The sequence below is a fragment of the Bos indicus genome, chromosome X, assembly GCF_029378745.1.
Source record: "Bos indicus isolate NIAB-ARS_2022 breed Sahiwal x Tharparkar chromosome X, NIAB-ARS_B.indTharparkar_mat_pri_1.0, whole genome shotgun sequence".
Lineage (NCBI taxonomy): Eukaryota > Metazoa > Chordata > Mammalia > Artiodactyla > Bovidae > Bos > Bos indicus.
The window spans coordinates 14,248,863-14,272,153 of NC_091789.1; the positions used below are offsets into that span (position 1 = coordinate 14,248,863).

Here is a 23,291-nt window from a genome sequence, read left to right on the forward strand (position 1 = left end):
TATTATAGAAAATCAGTAATAGCCATATCACTTAATTGTAACCAAGCACAATCTTACTCCAAGGTATTTTCTCTAAATATTTGGAGAAATATGGAAAATATTCACCAGCAACTCCACAAATAGTTCTTTAATATTTCTTCCAAAGTTCATACTTTAAGTCCTTTCCTAGGTGATAATTCTGGTCAATTAAGCACCACCATTTCAGAGAGCAGATACATTCTTAAACCAACAAATAACTTGTTAAAATAATTCTCAGATTGGGATTTTTTTAACATCTCATAAAGCAGTTCAGAAAGATACCAAATACATCGGTAAGTACAAAACGTGATGGACTGGGATTCAGAAGACCTGTCCATTTATTTGACTGTGGAACCTTTGGCAAGTCACTTTTGAGATTCAAATTATTCTTCTGCAACTGAAATAAAAGTCACCAATTATTGTTAACTTAAAATATACTTGCCTCTTTCACAGTACAGACTGTCCCAGACCTACAATGGTTCAACCTACGATTTTCCGCATTGTGATGCTGTGACAGTGACAAACATTCAGCAGAAACCGTACTTCAAATTTTGATCTTTTCTCAGGCTAGTGACATGTGGTTTAATACTGGGCAGTGACAGCAAGCCACAGCTCCCAGTCAGCCACGTAATCATGAGGGCAAACAACCAATATACTTAAAACCATTTTGTTTTTCACTTTCAGTACAGTACTCAAAAAATTACATCAGATATTTAATACATTATTGCAACAGACTTTGTGTCAGATGATTTTGCCAAGCTGTAGGCAAATGTAAGTGTTCTGAGAAAATTTAACATAGGCTAGGCTTGGTAAGGTTAAGTGTATTAAATGCATTTTCAACTTGTGATGGGTTTATTAGGATGTAACCCCATCATAAGTCAAGGAAGATCTATACAAGTATTCTATTAAGCAGCTGTCATAGCAGTACTAATGAAGACCTAAAATGACCTCCTATATTTATATAAATATTTACATTTATTTATACAAATAAATAGGCAAATTAAAGTTAAGTATGGTTAAGTAAGGTTCCCAATACAACCCAGCTTGTTATTGATGAAGCTGGATTATAGAACCCAAGTTAGCCTTACTACAAAGTCTGTGCCTTTAACAATATCACACTTACTTTCTTTCTTACTTTTTTAATATAGGTAAATATAAAATACTTTTTATTATTTAAAAATTCTTTAAATAATTGGCTTCTGAAAGCAAAAATAATAACAATATATTGAACAGTTTATACTATATCACACTTTTTTTCACACTTACTTTAAAAGGAATAATAGTCTCCCCGCCTGCCCCAAAGAGTTACTGAGGTTAAAGACAGGTTTAAAAATTTCAGAGAAAATTCCCTTACACAGGATTCTCAATTCATTTGAGAATATATGTCATCCTCAACTGTGGCTACATAATCACCTGGAGAGGTTACTTTTTTTTAATCTATTATGCCCAGGTCTCACTCCAGACCAACTGACAAAAAATCTCTATTTCTAAAAAGCTCCCTAGGATTGTGAACCTGATTAAGGAACTCTGATTAAACAACTGTGTCCACAGAAACAAAAAATTCTGAGTTTGGATGAGCTCTAGTTTCTAACTTTTGTAACACAAAAGATACCCATGTCATATTATTCTTCCTCCCTGGGTCCAACAAAGGAATGATTTTCATATAACTGCATTTGTAGTTTTTTTTTTTTTTTTACAGATTTTTTTGGACATTTTTAAAATCTTTATTTAATTTTTTACAAGATTGCTTCTGTTTTATGTTTTGGTTTTTTGGCCTGGAGACATATGGGATCTTAGCTCCCCAACCAGGGATCAATTCAGCACCTTCTGAATTGGAAGGCAAAGTCTCAACCACTGGGCTGCCAGGAAAGTCTCTATCTGTATTTAAATAATAATGTTTCCTTATTTTTGTGTGTGTGTGTGTGGTTTGTTTTTCCTTGTTTTTTTCCTCTTTTTTTTTTTGGCCTTGTGCAGCTTATGGGATCTTAGTTCCCTGACCAGGGATTGAACCCAAGCTCATGGCAGTGAAAGCACCAAGTCCTAACCACTGGACTGCCAAAGAATTCCTTGATTTGTTTTCCCTAAATGCCAAGCTGCTTACTAGAGCATGAGAAAATTACCGAGTTCATCTGATTCTAGCTAAAATAAAATAATTTTTGCATTTCTTGTAGTCTGAAATCTTTAGGTACACCTATTCTTAAGAACAGTCTGTGGAGGGACTTCCCTGGTGGTTCAGTGATTAAGGTATGTCCTTCCAATGAAGGGTGAACGGGTTTGATTCCTGGTCCGGGAGCTAAGATCCCACAGGCCTCTCTGCCAAAACCAAGGCTTTTGCCCAAAATAAAACAAAAACAAATCTGTTAACAAATTCAAATAGTCCACGTTAAAAACAAAACAAAACAAAACAACAGCCTGTGGATACTTAGAGGATCCAAGTTTGAGATCCAGTGGTCTGGGTAAAGGTTCTTATTTTAGAAATGAAGAAAGTGAGGCTCACAGAGGTTGTGACAATGCTCTACTTAGGAACAAAGAATCAGCATTAGAGTTTCATTCTCAATCCAGGTTCCTTGGAATATTAGTCCAGGGCTCATATTATTACTGATGATAATTTCAGAATAAAGATACTAGTTTTCAGAAAATGATTTTTTCTTGCTTGCAAGACCAAATTTAATCACTGGCAAGAATACTATCAGTTTTCTTCCATGAGAGGCAGGTTTTGTGTATTTCTGAGTACTGGAACACCGTGTGTGCCAAACATCTTAAAGGTGGCCTCCATGATTTCCTCCTGATATTTATACACTTGTCTAATTTCCCCTTGAGTGTGGGTAGGACCTGTGGTTGCTTCTCACCAAGAGAATTTGGCCAAAGCAACAGGATGTACATGATTATGTTATAAAGCCCATCTTTGCCTTGCTGGCTTTGAGGAAGCAACCAAGTCATGCTAGGAAGGCTTACACAGCAAGAAACTGAGGACAGTCTCCAGTTGACAGCAGCAAGAATTGATGCCTTCAGTCTGACAACCCACAAAGAACTGGATACTGCCAACAACCATGTGAGCCTGGAAGCAGTATTAAATGATACTCCAGCTCTCTCTACCTGACACACTGATTGCAGCCGGCCCCAGCAGAGGACCCAGTTAGGCCATACCCTAATTACTGACTCACAGAAACCATGAAATAAATATATATCACTTTAAGCTGCTAAGTTTGTGGTGCTATTGTTATGCAGCAGTAACTCACTCCATGGTGCTTTGTCAGTCATCCTTTCAAGTAAAAGTTGAATTCTACTTAAAAAAAAAAACCAGCCAGTTCAGTTTGTGATTCATTCTCACAAGTGCTTTTCCTCAAGGGAAACTTCATACTGCAGATATAGAAATGCTTGATGCATACTACCCATTTCATCACACAGAATATTTAAAAAAGAAGTATATTCAAAGGTCAAAAGTTAATAAAATTAGAAACAATTGATTACTTCTTCAAGGATATTAAGTGAAAGTGAAATTTTTCTATTGTGAGTGCCTGGTGATCACCAATCTGAAAACTACTAGTACCGTTGGGTATCACTGCCTTGATCCATATTAAGCCACCAGCAGTTTCAGGTGCATTGCCTTTACACCACTAGCACAAATGTTGACAGAGTAAAAAGGGCAAAGGTCTTAGTGTTACTAAGACAACGGTTTTGACCTCATAGGCCCCCTGAAAGAGTCCCGGGGAACCCCAGTGGTCTGTGAAATACATCACTGCTCTAAGATGATGCTTCTGTTTTTAAAAGCATATACTTAAATGTACGTATGAAAGTAGAAGTGTTAGTTGCGCAGTTGGGTCTGACCCTCTGTGATCCCGTGGACTGTATCCCACCAGGCTCCTCTGTCCACAGAATTCTCTAGGCAAGAATAGTGGAGTTGGTTGCCATTCCCTTCTCCAGGGGATCTTTCCAACCAAGGGATGGAACTCGGGTCTCCTGCATTACAGGCAGATTCTTTACTGTTTGAGGCACCAGTATATATTTAAATGCATGTATGGATGTGCATATTTTAAAAACTTTGGGTTAACCTGGATTGAAATCCCAGATCCATCATTATCGGCCATGATGCATCATTTAGACTCTCTGAGCCTCAGTTTCAACTATAAAATGGGAGAAATAACTGTGCTTACCTCATAAGGAAGTCGTAAGAATTAAAACAGATTAATTTATATACAGCATTTAGAACTAAGACTTAACCATACTGACAGACTAACAAATGGTAAATATTACCATTATCGATTATTTCAGTTAAAAGTTTAAAAACATATCCAAGTATGTTTTCAAAATAAACAGCAATAACGACCTTGGAAAAATCTTCCCAATTAAGAATACCCAGTTCATCTATCTTAAGAACTTTGCCATTATGCAATATTCATTACTGATTATACTTTTAGATAGCATAGTTTTCAATATTATACCAATTTAAGCATACTATGTGATTTATTGACAGGTTGAATAGTTAGTTCCTGACGCTATTATTTTGGGTATCAGTTGCACTATCATAAAAATGGTGACATTTTCTGACAGTGATTATGTTTCTATTGGGATGATAACTAGCTATGATAGTCCACAATTCTAACTGGGTATTATAACATCTAATGTGTCCCTGTGCTAATTGTGTAGTTTTAAAAACACTTACAGGTTTAGACACGTTCTGAGCCATATCAGAGTTATATGAAGACCTAGACTCAGGATGAAATCTAGGAAAGGCAGCCTCTGGACTTGAAGATTGAGACTCAGGATGAAATCTAGGAAAGGCAGCCTCTGGACTTGAAGAGTCTTCATCGAGTTCACCTAAAGGCATGAAAGCATCAGCAATACCTGTATTTTAAAATTACACAAATACTATTTTTCTACACAACAATTCTACCATGATATTTTACTTTAATTTTAAAGTAATACAACAATACTATACCTTGACTCTGTCTCATTCTTTATTTCCTTTGCAGATGAGCTGGGATTACCCCTGTTCACAATATCTATGACAATTATCTTTATTTAAAAACTTATTTCAGTGAAAGTATATATTATGATAGTAGAAAAACTTTCCCCCCAAAATCTATATATAAGCAATACTTGAAGCATATTGCTTTCTTTTAATGGTTGACAAGGTTGTATACAGACTTGGGTTACTGTGACTTGAAATCAAGCCCTTTCCCAAACTCCATGTCACATTCACACCCCTAAAAGCCTGCAAGTTTCATCATGGGCAAGCTGATGGATTATCTGTACCACTGCTCTTGACTACTGACAGGGATACCATCAGAGACTAAAGTGAATCTAGAGTTTATAAAAGTATCTCATATCTACTCACTACACCAAAAGTCAATTTGAGCCTGACATGATCTTCTGGATCAGTCTAAGATTGCTCACTGTTGTATGCATGTGAACCCATAACTTCTAGGTTATTGAGGAATCAAATGAAAATTTGGAAGAATAGAGATTTACCTAAAATTGCTAGTCAAGAAAAGGTACAAAGCAGAAAAAAAATCCCATTAAGACATCAAAAAATTTCCCTTTTCCACTCCTAGTATAAAATAACTAGATCTCATAAAATAATTGTATAGTCACACCAAAGTAGGGCTGTTTTATCATATGAAGTGCTCTATGAGTAAGCACTACAAAAGTCTTTTAGAAGAAAAATCTGTTCATTCAAATAAGTTGGTATTGTTTTCATTTAGAAATTCAAGATACATGTATTTATCCAAGCCATTAAACAATTTCTATAGTACTTTTTGGTGACTGCAGTCCATCAAACACAAGTTTTTATTCCCCTTTTATAGTAGTTTCTTTTAAAATATTTAGCTCATTTCCATATGCTAAAATATTTTATGACTCACACACAAGACACTAACAGAATCATTTAAATTCTGGGTTATTTAGAAAAGAAATTTCACCAGGGTCAAATTTCTTTTTGACAGAATCACTACTAATACATATTATCTCATACACATTATTCTAGCTGAGTAATAGTTATTTCCAACTGATATATATCCAATGTCAATAAGATGATTTGAATAACTTTTAACTATGGTTAATACTTCAATATAAAAATCATCACAGTGACTATGGAAACATTACGATAATTTAATATTCTGCTCCTCTATCAGCAGCAAATATATCAACATGCCTACTTCACTGAAGTGGCACTCCACTTAGCATCTCTCAGTTTGCCACAGGAAATGATACTAAGAATTAAACTAAATTATTCTACCTTTGATAACTGAATAGAAGTGCTATTCCAAGTTTAGAGACAGGGAAACAAGAACTAGGCTTTCAGAAAATTAATCTTTCTCTAAACCACACTAATATGCACAGCCATAATAAAATATTGGTATGATGGCTACATTCTTCGGTAAATTCTCCTGGCTTAACAGAAATACATATAATGAGAAAGACTCTGTTCCTTCATTTGCCACTAAAACTAAATATGTTGTTCCTCTGAATTTTACACAATCCTAATTGGACTTTTTGTTGTTAGTTTTAGCATTAGCCACTCAGTTGTGTCCTACTCTTTGTGGTGACCCCATGGACTCTGTTTGGACTTCCCTGGTGGCTCAGATGGTAAAGTATCTGCCTACAGTGTGGGAGACCGGGGTTCAATCCCCGGTCAGGAAGATCTCCTGCAGAAGGAAATGGCAACCCACTCCAGTATTCTTGCCTGGAAAATCCCATGGATGAAGGAACCTGGTAGGTTACAGTCCATGGGGTAGCAAAGAGTTGGACAAGACCAACTTCACTCACTCACTCATAGACTGTATCCCACCAGGCTCCTCTTTCCATGGAATTCTCTGGACAGGAATACTGGAGTAGTGGATTGCCATTCCCTTCTCCAGGAGAATCTATCTTCCTAACCCAAGGACCAAATCCAGGTTTCCTGCATTGCAGGCAGATTCTTTACTTTCTGAGCCACCAGGGAATTGATTGGACATTTAACAAGTGTCATTAATATCTTCACTTTTACATTATAACAACATCAAATCTAATTAACAGAAATCCACAAAGGTATCTGACATTCTCCCAGAGCCATGAGGATTAAGTGTGCTAACTGCCTGCATCATCCTAGTATACTGGCTGAAAATCAAGCCACTGTATATTCATGAATATAATCAGAACTTGCTGAAAAGATGGGTGTGGCCAGAAGCTACTACTCATGTTGATATACAAACCAGAGCCTTTATATTTTGTAGACATGAATCAAGAAAACACTGATGAGGCAGTTGACTGGGTGTCAGAAACTCCATCAGAGACTAACACAAACTTATTTAGTAGTCTGATGTTTTAAACAAAGCATTCCAATACTTCCTTTTCTAGGTACATTTAGGCTTAAGGGAAAAAAGAAATATTAACAAATAAACAGGTAAATAGATGACTTGGCTCCAATAAAATTATTATTTCTAATCTCAAAAGGTCTACAATGCTGTTAGGCAATCTTAACGTTTAGGTAACTCAGTTAACATTTTCCTTTTCTCTCACATATTTTTACCTCTCACACCTCCTTTTTTAAGTTCCTAACCATATTCTCCTTCTGATTCTCACAAACTGTTACTGACCACTATACTCTCCTCTCACATCCAGCACCTTATAGTATACCAAGGACATATAAGACAGTCCCACGTTTTCCAGTAGAAACAACATGTTAAAACTTTGCTTCACTGAAAGTAAATGCTTACTTGAAGTGGGTGATTTTGAACCTGGTACCGCTCCAACAAAGATCAGCTCATCATCCTCTTCCTGTGGTGTTTCTACTTTCTTCTGCCACGGTTCCAACTCCTCTTCTTCACATTCCATAAACAGTTCTGCCATTTTGGAACTATCTAATTTTAAAAAAGAGAATCCAATTTTATTTTTCTAAATATTTTCTTGTAATCCATAGTATGATATTTAAGATGTTCTTTACTAAATCTAATAGCAATTATTGAACTGACATTTTAAAAGTCAGAAATGGTAACAAAAGTATGAAACTCAGAACCCAATCTCTAAGATCTAAAACTAGTAAAATTAAGCTAGCTAGGAAGATAATAGATGACAGTAGTTATTTAGTGGCTAATAAATTTTAGAAACAATCAAATCCAGTCAAACTGAGTTTTAATTTTATTGCTAGAATACAATTATATTCACAAAAGAGGGTACCTAACTCTTATCTCAAAAAAAAACCCCAGACACTTCTGTAGGTCTTGGCCCTGTGCCTAGTATCCTTGAATCTGGTTCAGTTTTCCTATTATCTCTCTCACCTGTTGCTGCTGCTTCTCAGTTTATCTCCCTTTTGTTACTATAATACAGAAGACCTACCAGGAGGCACCTTAGTGTCTCATTTTTAAATATTGGACAGACACCCAATAAGCACCAGAAGTATGATTAAAATCTCCAATGTGAAAGACCAAAGCAATAAAACAGATCAAAGGATATTAAAACACAGGTAATACTGAAAACAAAAAATATTAGAGATTATAACTAACATTTTAAAGGTGTAAGACAGGAATGCTATGAAAATTAATAGTCACAAAGCTAAAAGATTAAAAACAAAATAGCCAAAATTCAGTGAAGAAAAATAAAGTGCCAAAATTGAGTAAATATCCCATGCCATCAGCACACGCACACACAGTGCAGTGCTAAATCGCTTCAATCATGTCCGACTCTTTGTGACCCTATGGACAGTAGCCTCCCAGGTTCCTCTGTCCCAGGGATGCTCCCGGCAAGAATACTGGAGGGGGTTGCCTTGCCCTCCTCCAGGGTATCTCTCCAGCGGCTCCCACAGTGTAGGCGGATTCTTCACTGCTGAGCCACCCGGGAAGCCCCAAATATCCCATAAGTGGAACTAAAAGACAACAAATATACCTATACTAAGTAAATAAGAAAAATTGCGATAAATCATTTCAAAACTACAACTCACCTAATAGAAGTCCCAGAAAAGAAAAGAAAAAGGACAGGGAACATAATAAAAGGAAAAATACAAGAAAAAAATTCCCAGTTCTAAAGGACATAAATTCTCCAAATATAAGGACCCACTAGCACCTAGCACAATAATCAAGAAAAAACCTACAGTAGATGGACAAGTCATGAAATTTCAAAATGCTGGAGATAAACAGAATATCCTAAAATCTGAGAGAGGAAAACGTTAGAAAAGTGATTTCAAAAATCTTAGTGAAAATAATTTTTCAATTTAGCATTCTATACCCAGACACAATTTTTGTCAAGCATAAAATTATATACTCTTTCATCAAGAATAAAAAAAAAAAATAAATAAAGATTAGCAACGAGGAGTCGCTCTGCTCCGTCCCGGCAGGAAGCGACATATTGGTGTCTCAGGTCTTGCTGATGCAGCACGAGATTCCCGTGATGAACCTGTTGGACAGCAAGGCCTACTACATCATCCTGTCGCTGTCCGTGTGTAACCTGGTCTCCGACAAACAGGACTCACTGCGCCAGTGCGCAGACTTCAGGAGCTGCCTGCCGGCCCTGGACGCCATGCTGTGCTACCAACCATTAGCCACAGGCCAGGGCCGCGCCTCCACCTGCTGGGGAGTCAGGCGGCCTAGCTCTTCTCCATGCCTTACATGGGGCTTTAAGAGACCACCCTAGCCTACCTGGACAGTCAGGTCACAGGTGCACTAATCCTTTGCTCCACCCATAAGTACCGCCACTAGCTCTGTTAAGCACAGTATGTCCTCTCACGCGGTACCACCTCTACAATTGGTTCCCGCTCTCGCACAGTACGTTCTCTCTCGCGCTACCCCTCCCCCACCTCGTGCTTCCCCCCCACCGCCCCGCAATAGCACCACTGACCTATGCGCACGATGTCCTCACATGGTACTGCCTCTACACGTGGTACCGCTGTCGCGCAGTACATCCTCTCTCGCTATACCTACCTCTCTCACAGTACACCCCTTTTCTGTGGTACCGCCACTGGCCCTGCTATGCGCAGTATGTCCTCTCACGTGGTACCGCCTCTACAATTGGTTCCCGCTCTCGCACGGTACGTTCTCTCGCGATATTTCCTCTCACCCCCCCCCCCCCATCTCGCGCTACCCCTCCCTGCCTCGTGGTCATCCCCCCACCCCACAATACCGCCACTGACCTATGGGCAGGATGTCCTCACACGGTACTGCCTCTACACGCGGTACCGCTGTCTCGTGGTACATCCTCTTTTGCTATACCCACCTCTCTCACAGTATACCCCTCTTTTGCAGTACCGCCACTGGCCCTGCTATGTGCAGTATGTCCTCTCACGCGGTACCGCCTCTACAATTGGTTCCCGCTCTCGCACGGTACATTCTCTCGCGATATTTCCTCTCACCCCCACCCCCATCTCGCGCTACCCCTCCCTGCCTCGTGGTCCCCCCCCCATCCCGCAATACCGCCACTGACCTATGGGCAGGATGTCCTCACACGGTACTGCCTCAACACGCGGTACCGCTGTCTCGTGGTACATCCTCTTTCGCTATACCCACCTCTCTCACAGTATACCCCTTTTTTGCGGTACCGCCACTGGCCCTGCTATGCGCAGTATGTCCTCTCACGCGGTACCGCCTCTACAATTGGTTCCCGCTCTCGCACGGTACATTCTCTCGCGATATTTCCTCTCACCCCCACCCCCATCTCGCGCTACCCCTCCCTGCCTCGTGGTCACCCCCCCCACCCCGCAATACCGCCACTGACCTATGGGCAGGATGTCCTCACACGGTACTGCCTCTACACGTGGTACCGCTGTCTCGTGGTACATCCTCTTTCGCTATACCCACCTCTCTCACAGTATACCCCTCTTTTGCAGTACCGCCACTGGCCCTGCTATGCCCAGTATGTCCTCTCACGCGGTACCGCCTCTACAATTGGTTCCCGCTCTCGCACGGTACGTTCTCTCGCGATGTTTCCTCTCACCCCCCCCCCCCCCATCTCGCGCTACCCCTCCCTGCCTCGTGGTCACCCCCCCACCCCGCAATACCGCCACTGACCTATGGGCAGGATGTCCTCACACGGTACTGCCTCTACACGCGGTACCGCTCTCTCGCGGTACATCCTCTTTCGCTATACCCACCTCTCTCACAGTATACCCCTCTTTTGCGGTACCGCCACTGGCCCTGCTATGCGCAGTATGTCCTCTCACACGGTACCGCCTCTACAATTGGTTCCCGCTCTCGCACGGTACATTCTCTCGCGATATTTCCTCTCACCCCCACCCCCATCTCGCGCTACCCCTCCCTGCCTCGTGGTCATCCCCGCACCCCACAATACCGCCACTGACCTATGGGCAGGATGTCCTCACACGGTACTGCCTCTACACGGGGTACCGCTGTCTCGTGGTACATCCTCTTTTGCTATACCCACCTCTCTCACAGTATACCCCTCTTTTGCGGTACCCGCCACTGGCCCTGCTATGTGCAGTATGTCCTCTCACGCGGTACTGCCTCTACAATTGGTTCCCGCTCTCGCACGGTACATTCTCTTGCGATATTTCCTCTCACCCCACCCCCCCAATCTCGCGCTACCCCTCCCTGCCTCGTGGTCACCCCCCCACCCCGCAATACCACCACTGACCTATGGGCAGGATGTCCTCACACGGTACTGCCTCTACACGCGGTACCGCTGTCTCGTGGTACATCCTCTTTCGCTATACCCACCTCTCTCACAGTATACCCCTTTTTTGCGGTACCGCCACTGGCCCTGCTATGCGCAGTATGTCCTCTCACGCGGTACCGCCTCTACAATTGGTTCCCGCTCTCGCACGGTACATTCTCTCGCGGTATTTCCTCTCACCCCCCCCCCCCCTCCATCTCACGCTACCCCTCCCTGCCTCGTGGTCCCCCCCCATCCCGCAATACCGCCACTGACCTATGGGCAGGATGTCCTCACACGGTACTGCCCCTACACACGGTACCGCTGTCTCGTGGTACATCCTCTTCCACTATACCCACCTCTCTCACAGTATACCCCTCTTTTGAGGTACCGCCACTGGCCCTGCTATGTGCAGTATGTCCGCTCATGCGGTACCGCCTCTACAATTGGTTCCCGCTCTCGCACGGTACGTTCTCTCGTGATATCTCCTCTCACGCTACACCTCCCCCACCTCGTGCTACCCCTCCCTGCCTCGTGGTCCCCCCCCCTCCCCGCCCCGCAATAGCACCACTGACCTATGTGCAGGATGTCCTCTCACACGGTACTGCCTCTACACGCTGTACCGCTGTCGCACAGTACATCCTCTTTCGCTATACCCACCTCTCTCACAGCATACCCCTCTTTTGCGGTACCGCCACTGGCCCTGCTATGCACAGTATGTCCTCTCACGCGGTACCGCCTCTACAATTGGTTCCCGCTCTCGCACGGTACATTCTCTCGCGATATTTCCTCTCACCCCCCCCCCCATCTCGCGCTACCCCTCCCTGCCTCGTGGTCACCCCCCCATCCCGCAATACCGCCACTGACCTATGGGCAAGATGTCCTCACACGGTACTGCCTCTACACGCGGTACCGCTGTCTCGTGGTACATCCTCTTTCGCTATACCCACCTCTCTCACAGTATACCCCTCTTTTGCAGTACCGCCACTGGCCCTGCTATGCGCAGTATGTCCTCTCACGCGGTACCGCCTCTACAATTGGTTCCCGCTCTCGCACGGTACGTTCTCTCGCGATGTTTCCTCTCACCCCCCCCCCCATCTCGCGCTACCCCTCCCTGCCTCGTGGTCACCCCCCCACCCCGCAATACCGCCACTGACCTATGGGCAGGATGTCCTCACACGGTACTGCCTCTACACGCGGTACCGCTCTCTCGCGGTACATCCTCTTTCGCTATACCCACCTCTCTCACAGTATACCCCTCTTTTGCGGTACCGCCACTGGCCCTGCTATGCTCAGTATGTCCTCTCACACGGTACCGCCTCTACAATTGGTTCCCGCTCTCGCACGGTACATTCTCTCGCGATATTTCCTCTCACCCCCACCCCCATCTCGCGCTACCCCTCCCTGCCTCGTGGTCATCCCCGCACCCCACAATACCGCCACTGACCTATGGGCAGGATGTCCTCACACGGTACTGCCTCTACACGGGGTACCGCTGTCTCGTGGTACATCCTCTTTTGCTATACCCACCTCTCTCACAGTATACCCCTCTTTTGCGGTACCGCCACTGGCCCTGCTATGTGCAGTATGTCCTCTCACGCGGTACTGCCTCTACAATTGGTTCCCGCTCTCGCACGGTACATTCTCTTGCGATATTTCCTCTCACCCCACCCCCCCAATCTCGCGCTACCCCTCCCTGCCTCGTGGTCACCCCCCCACCCCGCAATACCACCACTGACCTATGGGCAGGATGTCCTCACACGGTACTGCCTCTACACGCGGTACCGCTGTCTCGTGGTACATCCTCTTTCGCTATACCCACCTCTCTCACAGTATACCCCTTTTTTGCGGTACCGCCACTGGCCCTGCTATGCGCAGTATGTCCTCTCACGCGGTACCGCCTCTACAATTGGTTCCCGCTCTCGCACGGTACATTCTCTCGCGGTATTTCCTCTCACCCCCCCCCCCCCCTCCATCTCACGCTACCCCTCCCTGCCTCGTGGTCCCCCCCCATCCCGCAATACCGCCACTGACCTATGGGCAGGATGTCCTCACACGGTACTGCCCCTACACACGGTACCGCTGTCTCGTGGTACATCCTCTTCCACTATACCCACCTCTCTCACAGTATACCCCTCTTTTGAGGTACCGCCACTGGCCCTGCTATGTGCAGTATGTCCGCTCATGCGGTACCGCCTCTACAATTGGTTCCCGCTCTCGCACGGTACGTTCTCTCGTGATATCTCCTCTCACGCTACACCTCCCCCACCTCGTGCTACCCCTCCCTGCCTCGTGGTCCCCCCCCCTCCCCGCCCCGCAATAGCACCACTGACCTATGTGCAGGATGTCCTCTCACACGGTACTGCCTCTACACGCTGTACCGCTGTCGCACAGTACATCCTCTTTCGCTATACCCACCTCTCTCACAGCATACCCCTCTTTTGCGGTACCGCCACTGGCCCTGCTATGCACAGTATGTCCTCTCACGCGGTACCGCCTCTACAATTGGTTCCCGCTCTCGCACGGTACATTCTCTCGCGATATTTCCTCTCACCCCCCCCCCCCATCTCGCGCTACCCCTCCCTGCCTCGTGGTCATCCCCCCCATCCCGCAATACCGCCACTGACCTATGGGCAAGATGTCCTCACACGGTACTGCCTCTACACGCGGTACCGCTGTCTCGTGGTACATCCTCTTTCGCTATACCCACCTCTCTCACAGTATACCCCTCTTTTGCAGTACCGCCACTGGCCCTGCTATGCGCAGTATGTCCTCTCACGCGGTACCGCCTCTACAATTGGTTCCCGCTCTCGCACGGTACGTTCTCTCGCGATGTTTCCTCTCACCCCCCCCCCATCTCGCGCTACCCCTCCCTGCCTCGTGGTCACCCCCCCCACCCCGCAATACCGCCACTGACCTATGGGCAGGATGTCCTCACACGGTACTGCCTCTACACGCGGTACCGCTCTCTCGCGGTACATCCTCTTTCGCTATACCCACCTCTCTCACAGTATACCCCTCTTTTGCGGTACCGCCACTGGCCCTGCTATGCGCAGTATGTCCTCTCACGCGGTACCGCCTCTACAATTGGTTCCCGCTCTCGCACGGTACATTCTCTCGCGATATTTCCTCTCACCCCCACCCCCATCTCGCGCTACCCCTCCCTGCCTCGTGGTCACCGCCCCACCCCACAATACCGCCACTGACCTATGGGCAGGATGTCCTCACACGGTACTGCCTCTACACGCGGTACCGCTGTCTCGTGGTACATCCTCTTTTGCTATACCCACCTCTCTCACAGTATACCCCTCTTTTGCAGTACCGCCACTGGCCCTGCTATGTGCAGTATGTCCTCTCACGCGGTACCGCCTCTACAATTGGTTCCCGCTCTCGCACGGTACATTCTCTCGCGATATTTCCTCTCACCCCACCCCCCCCCCAATCTCGCGCTACCCCTCCCTGCCTCGTGGTCACCCCCCCACCCCGCAATACCACCACTGACCTATGGGCAGGATGTCCTCACACGGTACTGCCTCTACACGCGGTACCGCTGTCTCGTGGTACATCCTCTTTCGCTATACCCACCTCTCTCACAGTATACCCCTTTTTTGCGGTACCGCCACTGGCCCTGCTATGCGCAGTATGTCCTCTCACGCGGTACCGCCTCTACAATTGGTTCCCGCTCTCGCACGGTACATTCTCTCGCGATATTTCCTCTCACCCCCACCCCCATCTCGCGCTACCCCTCCCTGCCTCGTGGTCCCCCCCCATCCCGCAATACCGCCACTGACCTATGGGCAGGATGTCCTCACACGGTACTGCCTCAACACGCGGTACCGCTGTCTCGTGGTACATCCTCTTTCGCTATACCCACCTCTCTCACAGTATACCCCTTTTTTGCGGTACCCGCCACTGGCCCTGCTATGCGCAGTATGTCCTCTCACGCGGTACCGCCTCTACAATTGGTTCCCGCTCTCGCACGGTACATTCTCTCGCGATATTTCCTCTCACCCCCACCCCCATCTCGCGCTACCCCTCCCTGCCTCGTGGTCACCCCCCCCACCCCGCAATACCGCCACTGACCTATGGGCAGGATGTCCTCACACGGTACTGCCTCTACACGTGGTACCGCTGTCTCGTGGTACATCCTCTTTCGCTATACCCACCTCTCTCACAGTATACCCCTCTTTTGCAGTACCGCCACTGGCCCTGCTATGCCCAGTATGTCCTCTCACGCGGTACCGCCTCTACAATTGGTTCCCGCTCTCGCACGGTACGTTCTCTCGCGATGTTTCCTCTCACCCCCCCCCCCATCTCGCGCTACCCCTCCCTGCCTCGTGGTCACCCCCCCACCCCGCAATACCGCCACTGACCTATGGGCAGGATGTCCTCACACGGTACTGCCTCTACACGCGGTACCGCTCTCTCGCGGTACATCCTCTTTCGCTATACCCACCTCTCTCACAGTATACCCCTCTTTTGCGGTACCGCCACTGGCCCTGCTATGCGCAGTATGTCCTCTCACACGGTACCGCCTCTACAATTGGTTCCCGCTCTCGCACGGTACATTCTCTCGCGATATTTCCTCTCACCCCCACCCCCATCTCGCGCTACCCCTCCCTGCCTCGTGGTCATCCCCGCACCCCACAATACCGCCACTGACCTATGGGCAGGATGTCCTCACACGGTACTGCCTCTACACGGGGTACCGCTGTCTCGTGGTACATCCTCTTTTGCTATACCCACCTCTCTCACAGTATACCCCTCTTTTGCGGTACCGCCACTGGCCCTGCTATGTGCAGTATGTCCTCTCACGCGGTACCGCCTCTACAATTGGTTCCCGCTCTCGCACGGTACATTCTCTCGCGATATTTCCTCTCACCCCACCCCCCCCAATCTCGCGCTACCCCTCCCTGCCTCGTGGTCACCCCCCCACCCCGCAATACCACCACTGACCTATGGGCAGGATGTCCTCACACGGTACTGCCTCTACACGCGGTACCGCTGTCTCGTGGTACATCCTCTTTCGCTATACCCACCTCTCTCACAGTATACCCCTTTTTTGCGGTACCGCCACTGGCCCTGCTATGCGCAGTATGTCCTCTCACGCGGTACCGCCTCTACAATTGGTTCCCGCTCTCGCACGGTACATTCTCTCGCGATATTTCCTCTCACCCCCCCCCCCCCTCCATCTCACGCTACCCCTCCCTGCCTCGTGGTCCCCCCCCATCCCGCAATACCGCCACTGACCTATGGGCAGGATGTCCTCACACGGTACTGCCTCTACACACGGTACCGCTGTCTCGTGGTACATCCTCTTCCACTATACCCACCTCTCTCACAGTATACCCCTCTTTTGAGGTACCGCCACTGGCCCTGCTATGTGCAGTATGTCCACTCATGCGGTACCGCCTCTACAATTGGTTCCCGCTCTCGCACGGTACGTTCTCTCGTGATATCTCCTCTCACGCTACCCCTCCCCCACCTCGTGCTACCCCTCCCTGCCTCGTGGTCCCCCCCCCTCCCCGCCCCGCAATAGCACCACTGACCTATGTGCAGGATGTCCTCTCACACGGTACTGCCTCTACACGCTGTACCGCTGTCGCACAGTACATCCTCTTTCGCTATACCTACCTCTCTCACAGTACACCCCTCTAATGTGGTACCGCCACTGGCTCTGCTATGCGCAGTATGTCCTCTCACGCAGTACTGCCTCTACAATTGGTTCCCACTCTCGCACAGTGTGTTCTCTCTCGCGATATCTCCTCTCGCCCTACCCCTCCCCCCGCAATAGCACCACTGGCCTATGCGCAGGATGTCCTCTCACACGGTACTGCCTCTACACGCAGTACCACTGTTGCACAGTACATCCTCTCTCGCTATACCCACCTCTCTCGCAGTACACCCCTCTTTTGCGGTACCGCCACTGGGTCTGCTATGCGCAGTATGTCCTCTCACGCGGTACCACCTCTACAATTGGTTTCCACTCTCGCACGGTGCGTTCTCTCTCGTGATATCTCCTCTCCCCCTCCCCCTCCCCCACCTCACACTACCCCTCCCCCCACCTCATGCTTACTCTCTCTCTTGCAGTAGCACCACCGGCCTATGCGCACTATGTCCTCTCACACGGTACTGTCTCTACACGTGGTACCCACTCTTGCGCAGTACATCCTCTCACAGTACCCACCTCTCTCACGGTACCCACCTCTCTCGCAGTACACCCCTCTTATGGTACCGCCACTCGCTCCGCTATGCAGTTATGTCCTCTCATATAGTACCGCCTCTACACGTGGTTCCTGCTCTCGCACCGTACGTTCTCTCTCGTGGTTATCTCCTCTCTCGTGATACCCCTCCCCCCTTCTCGTGGTACCCCCTCTCTCACAGTACCTCCTCTTGTGCACATTACCTCGTGAACAAAGGGTTTGAATACCAACTCCCGGAAATAGTGCAAGGACTTACTGGGGCTGGATCACAGTTCCACTGAAGTCAGTGGGAGTCCACAGAACTTCTGCTTCTAGCACCTGTTCACTGAGTGCCAGGAGAAGCTCAATCTCCTTACGGACAATTAGCCTGCCCACTTCCTCCGTGCACACAGAGGGCAGGGCTGTACTGGCCACCAAGGCCACAGGAGGTGGGCTGTCCTGCACAGAGCCCCTGTCCTAGGCAGCTCTGCTCACAACTCTTCCCTCCTTCCAGGGCTTGGAGTGGAGTTGGGTCTCTACCCTGCTTCCCCCAGACCAGTGATGCATGCCCAGGCCTGCTGTCTTCAGCATGGGCCCAGGCAGACCCAGCCCAGACACCATCAGGGGTGCCAGACTGCTTCAGCTATGATGAATGAGCCATTTGTGAAGAAAAAAAACCCGAGACATTAGGGGATTATGTACACTAACCTGAGGCCTATGTAAGTGAAAGTCAAAGTCGCTCAGTTGTGTCTGACTCTTTGCAACCCCACAGACTGTACAGTCCATGGGATTCTCCAGGCCAGAATACTGGAGTGGGTAGCCTATTCCTTCTCCAGGGGATCTTCCTGACCCAGGAATCTAACCGGTGTCTCCTGCACTGCAGGCAGATTGTTTACCAACTGAGCTATCAGGGAAGTCCCTATGTAAAAGGAAAGCCTATTCCAGCACACAGGCTATTTTTGTACTAGAATTTGCTAACTTGTAATCAGGATTTCCCTATAAGTCACTTGGACATTGGGCTTCCCTGGTGGCTCAGATGCTAAGAATCCACATACAATGTGGGAGGCCCAGGTTCAATCCCTGGGTTGGGAAGATCCCCTGGAGGAGGGCATGGCAACCCACTCCAGTATTCTTGCCTGGAGAATCCTCAGGGACAGAGAAGCCTGGTGGGCTACAGTCCATGGTGTCACAAAGAGTCGGACTGGACTGAGCAACTAAGCACAGCACTTGGACATTGGTCACTTGTAAGAAATTTAAACTCTAATTATGACAGCTTCATTAAAAATAATTGTACTGAAATTAACTTGTCTATCTTCATTTGGTTTTAGTTTTTAAGTGTTTGTAAAAAGAGACTGTTTTGGGGGGATGGGGCAGAGGGTGGGTGATTTCTTTTGTAATTGTAAAATAAATGGATGTGCATTAGATAGCAAAAAAAAAAAAAGAATAAAGGCCAGTAACATAACACAAAATTTACCTCCCATTCACCCTTATTTTCTTAGGAAGACCATATCAAAATATGAGACTTAAGGAGGAAGACAACGGAATGCAGAAAACATGACATTCAACACAATCAAAGACAAAGAAAGTCCCAGGGCAATAGCTTTTTCAAGTGTAGAGAGCAACCAGCCAGAGTAGAATTGAACATTACTCCCAGGAGGAATGTCTCTAGGAGACCAAACACATGCACGCACACACACACACAATCAAATTGTTAGATTATCTGACAAGTTTTACCATGTAGAAAATCAAGAGGTGCCAGAAGGGTGTGAGAGGACTTGGCTATAGATTCTAGTAAAACTTAGTGAATTTTAAAAACCAAAAAAATTTAATTTGGTGGATATATCAGCAAACAATGTTTGTTATGTGGGCATCACAATAAAGACATCAAATATGATTTAACTAGAAATTGAGAAATAACTACATTGGGAGATGCTTGCTGCTGCTGCTAAGTCGCTTCAGTCGTGTCCGACTCTGTGCGATCCCATAGATGGCAGCCCACCAGGCTCCGCTGTCCCTGAAATTCTCCAGGCAAGAACACTGGAGTGGGTTGCCATTTCCTTCTCCAATACATGAAAGTGAAAAGTGAAAGTGAAGTCGCTCAGTCATGTCCGACTCTTAGCGACCCCATGGACTGGAGTCTACCAGGCTCCTCCGTCCATGGGACCCTCCAGGCAAGAGTACTGGAGTGGGGTGCTATTGGGAGATGCTTAGGTGGTGGTTAAGTGTAAGAAAATTAAAATCCTGCTATTCCTTGAGATGGAAAAATCATTAGATAATGGCAAAAACTGATGATTCAAGAGACAGTGGTATTTCAAAATTTTAGAAACATGGAATTAATTATTTCTAACAACTATTGAAAAGTGGATGTTGTGAGAAAAAAAAAAAAACAGGGAGTACAGAGGCCCAGTATGCACACCTCCTCTATTGCTTGCTCTCTCACTCTTAGCTAGATATATGAAGTGAGATGTGGATGGGGTGACAACTCTGAAAAGATAAAAACAAAACAAACTAATAACTCCAGGGTTCTGACTTAGATGATGAGATCCTTTTTTTACATTAGATAATGCTATTTAAAATTTATCTTTCATTTATTTTTTAATCTAATCGATTTTATTTATTTGGCTGTGCTGGGTCTTCATTGTTGCACATGGGCTTTCTCTAGTTGTGGTGAGCAGGCTTCTCATTTTGGTGGCTTCACTTGTGGCAGATCATGGGCTCTAGAGGGCCCAGGCTTCAACAGTTTGGGTGAGCCGTCTTAGCTGTCCCCATTTTCCTGGACCAGGGATCGAACCTGTGTCCCCTGCATTGGCAAGTTGATTCTTAACTACTGGACCACCAGGGAAGTCCCTCGCTGTTTCTTTTTTTAAATTTATTTATTTTTAATTGAAGGATAATTGCTTTATAATATTGGTTTCTTTTCTGCCATATATCATTGTACATGTCTAACTCCAAAGTAAGCTCCTTGGTAGTAAAGAACATAGTTTCTTCTTCCTTTACGTTTCCTCCTACAAACAGCAGTCTATTGGATATGCAGTAAGCACTTAACATATGGTAATATAAGGGGTAAGAAACTAGGCAAAGTCAGGGAATGCCAAATTTAAAAAAAATGAGAGACCCATGTATACTGATAATAAAAAAAATTATATCTGTGTTAATACCATGGTCTTAATATATAGATACATAAGTCTTCCACATTTTTATTAACTGGGTACTGACACTATCACTATATTCAAGATAGATTGATGAGTAAAAAATTTTAAGGGCATGTAATAGTATATATAGTATGATCTTATTTAGAAATAATTTATATTTGTGTCTACACATAGAAAAAAGTTTGTGATTATGTATACCAAACATATATAATAGTTAACTCTGGAGATGAGGAAGAAACACCTCATTCCTATTTTATTGACATTTTTATTGTATGTAGTTCTTTTTTTTACTATAGTATTACTACAATCCTGGAAGAGGACATGGCAACCCACTCCAGTATTCTTGTCTGGAGAATCCCATGGACCAGGGAGCCTGGCAGGCTACAGTCCACGGGGTTGCAAAGAGTCAAACACGACTTAGCAACTACACAGAGTACTACAATAAATTTAAGAGGTTTTTTGTGTTTTTTTTTTTTTTTCAATATGCCCACCTCCGTCTCTCACATTTTCTCATGAAGCAAGGTTATCAATACAAGAGCCAAGAATACTAGTATCACTTGCAGCAGCAATACTTACCTTTTGGTTGAAAAGAGGTGTCGTCGTCCATCAAGTTGCAGAGTCACCTAAGCACTAACACATGACATCAATCAATTTTATGAATTACTTTAAGTAACACCAAATATACTGAAACATGATATTCAGGTTTCAAAAATCTTTGGGTATAATTTCAATTTCCAGAAACTCACCATGTGACTCCAGACAAGGTAGCAAGTTAGGTCTTAGTTTTCTGCCCTATAAAGTAAAGATACTTACTATTAGGGTGGATTTGTTACATGTTCACACATTAAATATTTTTCTCTATAAACAGTCTACCTTTTGAGTTTGATATATACATACTACTCAGTTTTCATAACTGGTTCATTCCTGAATGAATGAAAAATTTTTAAATAAAATCCTGAATGTAAATAGCATTTATTACTTGAAGAACTCTGACAAAGTATTTAATTACAAATAATTTTTGAAAGGCATCCTATAAAAATGAGTATTCACCCTATAATACATGTTTTAGTAAATCTGAGTTTGAAATGGTAAGTAACATTAATTTTTAACTATTATTCTTCACACTTCAGAAATAATATTATTTTTAAAATGCATTCAAAAGAAACTTTTAGGCCTTTTTTTGGTCTCTTACCAATGCTAACTGAAAGGAACAGAAAACTAGTTGGACACATTTTATTATCATAGATTAATTCGTTAAAAAATTACTCATTGCCTTCTGCACTCAATATAATGTGCTCAATTCAAGGGGAAATATTGATAGATAAATCATAGTACTTACTTTCACAAGTTTATGACCTAATGTCTATGTTTCTTTTGGCTTTTTAAAATATTTAAACATTTTCAAAAAACATTTAAACTGGTTTTTTAAAACAGTAACTTCTGTTCTGAAATCTCATGCACATACCATATTTTTTACATACAAGGTAAGATGCTTAAAAATTTTTCAGCTATTTAAAAAAGTTAAAACTTAAACATCAATAATCTAAAGTATTAAGATAAACAGTTAACCGAGTCTCCACATATTTCTTTATCCTCAGACTAGCAAAAGCAAGCTTTCTTGCTTCTTCCAATTCCAAATCATTTCCTTTAATCATTAGATCAAAGGAAAAAAAAAACTAACTCCAGAAGAAGTAACTGGTAGAAATGTCTGAATTACCATTATAAAATCCTCTAGTGAATCCCTAGTTCTGAGGTGTGGCTACTGAAACCCCTGAACTCAATTATTTGAATAGTTATTGCTTGTCCCTAAACTAGAATTAAGGTTAATGCATATGTCAAGTAGATAGATTCATGACAATTCTTGCTCAGCATTAAGGACCTACTGCTATGAAGAATAGAAAGTATTTTTTAAGAGTCACCACTGTACAGCATTTGAAATTCAAACAGAACCCTTTTATTAAACGATCATAAACAACATTGTTTGGTACAAAAGGTCTACATTAGTACTAAATGTACAAGTAGTCTATATAAACAAGTCATATCTACTGCCTATGACTACAGAGATAGTTTTTGAGGCCAATAGCAGCCACCAAGGAGCCTCAATCAGTATGTTCATAAACACTCTCAGATGCCATTAGAATCATAACTTTAGTCTAAAGCTACGTTACCCAATAAAGCAGTTAAGCCTCCCCAAAACGATTACCACAAAAAACTCTCAGATCATCACTTCAGAGCTTTGGTGGCAAGGCAAAGAATGCTATGAGAAATTAAGTCATTTGTTAGAGAAATGGAATATCTAGCAAAATATGTAAGGAGTATCTTAGCATTCATATAATAGCAACTCCAAATGGTCTCCCTGTTC

At 45.1% G+C, this 23,291-nt stretch overlaps 1 protein-coding gene across 8 annotated transcripts in view; it reads right to left on the reverse strand.

Annotated features, from left to right (window-relative positions):
• ZNF280C (zinc finger protein 280C) overlaps positions 1–23,291 on the reverse strand; it is a 69,373-nt gene that overhangs the window by 39,130 nt on the left and 6,952 nt on the right. For 3 of the 8 annotated variants that reach the window (XM_070784851.1, XM_070784850.1, XM_070784852.1), the window contains 4 exons: positions 21,676–21,721; positions 21,506–21,559; positions 7,716–7,859; positions 4,682–4,836 (listed from right to left, as the gene is read on the reverse strand). In XM_070784851.1, the coding sequence (XP_070640952.1) occupies positions 4,682–4,836; positions 7,716–7,859; positions 21,506–21,536 (330 nt within the window). In that variant the 5' untranslated portion in view covers positions 21,537–21,559; positions 21,676–21,721. Of the gene's footprint in view, positions 1–4,681; positions 4,837–7,715; positions 7,860–9,911; positions 10,003–10,120; positions 10,209–21,505; positions 21,560–21,675; positions 21,722–23,291 lie in introns of those variants that run through there. The other 5 variants (XM_070784854.1, XM_070784853.1, XM_070784856.1 and 2 more) reach the window with 3 other exon arrangements.